General features: G+C 46.6%; 1 protein-coding gene across 1 annotated transcript in view; it reads left to right on the top strand.

Annotated features, from left to right (window-relative positions):
* Sdr9c7 (short chain dehydrogenase/reductase family 9C member 7) overlaps positions 1-358 on the top strand; it is an 11,508-nt gene extending 11,150 nt beyond the window's left edge. The window contains exon 4 of the mRNA XM_005371210.1: positions 141-358. Coding sequence (XP_005371267.1) covers positions 141-358 — 218 coding nt within the window. The remainder of the gene's footprint in view (positions 1-140) is intronic.
* Positions 359-4,466: the final 4,108 nt, after the last annotated feature.

The raw sequence follows: 4,466 nt of genomic DNA, 5'->3' as shown, positions 1-4,466 counted from the left end.
AAAAAAAAAAAAAAAAAAAAAAGCTGGATCAGACTTCTACGAGACAGGGAGCTTGGATGGAATTTAGAATGGGGGATTATTTTATTAAAGAATAACAGGCTTTTGTTCTATCTTCCTTTCACCCCCGATGTCTCAAACAGATACTGAAAAGCTGGCTAACTATATGCAGCTGGCACATCCAAAACTCAGCGATGTCACCAACAGCATGGAGCATGCTGTTGTCTCCAGGAGTCCCCGAGTCCGCTACAACCCTGGCCTGGATGTCAAGCTTCTCTATCTCCCCCTGGCAAAGTTGCCCACGTCTGTGACAGACTTCATCCTGAGCCGATACTTGCCGAGGCCAGCAGACAGTGTTTGAGCTGGGGAGCTCAAGGGGTGGCCAGCGGTGCATGGAGGAAGGGGCAAAGGACTGTGGGATCACAAGAGGGACACTCACTGCTGGCTTATGTCTCCCCACTTCCGCTGGGGCCTCCAGAAACCTGATGTGGCCCCTGCTGATTTAGAAAGTTGCCATATGGGCCCCATGACACCTCTCGCCAAGGCAGGTATAAGCAGCCCTGGCCCTGGAAAAGTCAAGGAGAAGAAAGCTGGCTTCTGTTGAAGGACAAGCCGTGGCCACCCTGTAAATACCACTGGATAACCTAGTCCATGGGACACTCTCAGCCCCTCCCCTCAGCTCTCCTCACAAGCACGGGTTTGTGCTTAGGCAAACTGTGTAACGTGTAAGGCGGCAGTGGGAACTGCCAGCACATATCCAGAGAATGTTCAAAGTCGTTTTCTTTCCTTTGGTTTCTCTATCTGCAGGTGATTGGGATCCATATAACACACACTTCTTTAATCACCATTGATTAATGTTTCAAGTATTTATTGATTGCTTAATACCTACCAGGCACTGAGGATCTGAGGGTAGAGGAGGAGGAGGAAATTATGATCTTGTTTTTTTTTGTTTAGTTTATGTTTTATTTTGTTACAACAGCTACAACAAAGATAGGAAAGTAGCAACAATGTAATCGTTCCCAAGCTGACGCTCATAATCACTCAGAGTCCATATGGCTGCTGGAGAGGAAGAACTTGCTAACCAGAGGATCTGCGTTGGGTTCCCATGGTGGCCCACTACCTCCCATAATTCCAGTTCCGGGCATCTGAGGCCCTCTTCTGATCTCCACAAGCACTAAGCATGCACATAGTGTAATATGCAGACAAAACACTGCTACACATAAAATAAGATATGGAAGCTGGACATGGTGTCTCATGCCTGTAATCCCAACACTTGGGGGAGGGCGCTGAGACAGGAGGATTTTTGTGAGTTCAAGGGAAAACAGTTTACAAAATAAGACCCTGTCTCAAGAAACAAACCCCAGGAAAAAAAATACATATGAATGTTAATGCTAGACAATCTGATTCAATAGACCCAAGCAGAGGCTAGGACTATGAACTGGTACCGAGGACCTAGATGAGTCGGTGTACCTGTGTGCACCTGGGAGCCACTGGTAGTGCCGCAGGAGAATCAGCTGACATGCCCAGAGTGGGAAGCAACTTACCCACAGCCCCCAGCTCAGTGTCCAAACAAACAGAGCTCATGTTCAGGTTCCTTTTTCTAGCTGTAGGACAGTAACTGTAACATCTTCACATATGTCATGGAACTGAATAATACATACTTTAAAAAAACAGCCATGAACTTCTGGGTTATATGAGCGTCTGTTAAAAAGAAAAATTCTTTTGAGATACTGAATATCAAACCCAGAACTTGAGCATTCTAGGCAAGCACTGTACCCCTAAAGCATTTTCAGTTAGGACTTTACCAAGTAGCTCAGGCTGAACGTGAACTTGCTATAACTTTCAATAGTCCCTCAAACTTGCGATTCTTCTGCCTCTGCTCGCAGAGTACTGTGACTACAGACATGTGCCACCAGTCCCAACAATAGCAATTAAATAAATAAATAAAAATGTTGAAATTCTTGATGACTATTTATGCAATAAAGCTCAAATATGATTCTTGAAAATCAAAATGTCTTTGTGTCTCATCAACAACTGGGTGAGGTTAGAGAATAATGTGACTTTAGTTGTCTCTGCAAACTTCCCAAGTCAGGCAGCTGTCCCAGGTTCTAGGAATTAGCATTCCCATCCCTAGGAAGGGAGAAGACATATATACAATCCACTACAGTCTGTTACCTACTATTCCCAGCACCAGATTCTGGTTCAGCAGAAGGAACCGAGGAAGGAGTAACAGAAAGCCCGCTCCCACTTGGGTTAAGTGATGGACAGTGAGAGCAGGACCCAGCTCCCAGGGCCGTGGCTCTGCCCTCCTACAGCACAGAGGCAGGAATGCCAAGGGTTGTAGCTCTTTTCTTCTTCGCTCCTAACTCACAGGGGAGACAGCTTGCTTTCACAGCCTTCCAGAAAGGTGTTTTCTCAGAGCCCCATTGAGGTTTCTTTTAGAATCCCTGCTGTGGGTTATTATTTTAACTAGGCAAAAATGTGTTACATTTGTTTCTGCTGCGTTTGTTTAATGATGTAAAGACGTGTTACATTTGTTTCATCCTGCCTGCCTAAGGCTCCTGAATGAACTAATAAAGAGCTGAACGGCCAATAGCGATGCAGGAGGGATAGGTGGGGGCTGGTGGGCAGAGAGACTAAGTAGGAGGAGAAGAGGAGAATGGAGAGAACCAGGGAGAAATTGAGGGACATGCTCGGGACCAGAAGCCAGGCAGCCACCAGACAGACACAAAAAGTAGTAAAAGGAAGACATACAGAAGGTAAGGAAGACATACAGAAAAGCCCTGAGGTTAAACATACATAACAAGAAACAGGTTAAGTTATAAGAACTAGTTGCCAGGCGGTGGTGGCACACGCCTTTAATCACAGCACTCAAGAGGCAGAGGCAGGCGGATCTCTATGAGTTTGAGGCCAGGACAAGCTCCAAAGCTACAGAGAAAAACCCTGTCTTGAAAAAGCAAAGAGCTAGCAAGAAACAAGCATAAGATAAGGCTGAGCATTTATAACTAATAATAAGTCTCCATGTCATGATTTGGGTGCTGACTGGTGGCCTGAAAGAGAAAAGCTGCTATCAATCCCACTGACTCAAAGTGGCTTGGGCTTGTCCTGGCCTCAACCCCAATCAGGCTGCAAGCTGACATAAACTGTAGTTCGGTCATAGGATGGGGGTGTCGGAGAGTTGGCCACACTGCTTTCCGCCCTGGAAAAGTTCAAAATTCAAACCTCTATGCTACTGAGAGTGCTAAACAAACATAAGACATAGCAGCTTCAGGCATGTGTGGTATGCATACCCATGATCCCAGCATTGGGAAGGTGGAGGCCAGGATATTGGGGGTTTACAGCCACTCTCTGTTACATAGTGTGTTTGAGGCAAGCTTGGATCACATGAGACCCTGTCACAAACCAATGACACAGACACTGTATTATAAGGAAATTGTGTTTGACAACAGTCTGAGATAGTCATATATACTTTCCCAGGCTCCTTGCTGTCCCATTTTCCCTTCCCCCGACTCAAGTAGGTACCTAAATTGAGCCTTCGCTAGGGCAAGATGTTTGACAAGACACAGATTCCCTTTCTCAGCTTTTATTGCCCCAACTCTGAAGTTGCTAGCGAAATTATGGACTTTGGAAAATGAAATACAAGTAATGTCGCTTCTGGACAGGCCAATGTCTCCATGAAGCTGTCCCTTCTCCAAAGACACGAGGAGTCACTGGGTGATGTTTCCAGAAGCACTTTGGGGACTGGCAAGACAGGTGAGCAGCTGCTGTGCCCTGTGTAAGGTAGGTGAGAGCCTGGGGAATGTCACACACTATACTGGGTCCCACTCTACAGGACAGGCCGGAAGAGCCACCCAGGAAAGAGTATACACATTGCCACAGCAGACGTTTCTTTAAGTAACCTGTGTGCATAGAAGGCTTCATTTCACCTCATGCCAGTAGCATTCTGGTTTCAGTGAGGAAGAGGCTAGGCCCATTGCCATTAGTTGCCCTACAGTGATTAACAGAGAAGCCTCTTTGAGTTCTAGAACCCACTCTTTACCACTCCCTCTATCTCTTCTCTGTCCACCTGCTAGGGAGTGACGGGCCCTCTGTTTCCATGACACCTTCCGATAGCCTTTCTTCAGCTCATTCCTCAGCAACCACTGTCCTTCCAGGGACTTTTCTTTCCTGGGGAATATGATTGCCCCCCCCCCACATGCCCCTGGAACCTCAGCAAGTTCCCAAATGTCCCTCAACCTCAAGAGAAGCTGGGAAGAAAAATAAGAGCCCGGGCGCCAGAAAGTGGCCACTCTTTGCCTGACCAGCCTTTTTGAGGCAGTTCTACACAAGGACACTCTATAAACATGAGCCCATTGCTCTTAAGCTCAATCACATACAGGCTGTTAATGGCAAACTCAGAACAGCAAACAAAATGTTCCTGCTGGAACTTCTGATGTGATGCCAAAGATCCACAGGCAACCCGTCAACCC

This window comes from Microtus ochrogaster, unplaced genomic scaffold (assembly GCF_000317375.1).
Source record: "Microtus ochrogaster isolate Prairie Vole_2 unplaced genomic scaffold, MicOch1.0 UNK99, whole genome shotgun sequence".
Lineage (NCBI taxonomy): Eukaryota > Metazoa > Chordata > Mammalia > Rodentia > Cricetidae > Microtus > Microtus ochrogaster.
The sequence above is the reverse complement of the archived record's forward strand: the minus strand, read 5'-3'. Positions and strand labels throughout refer to the sequence as shown.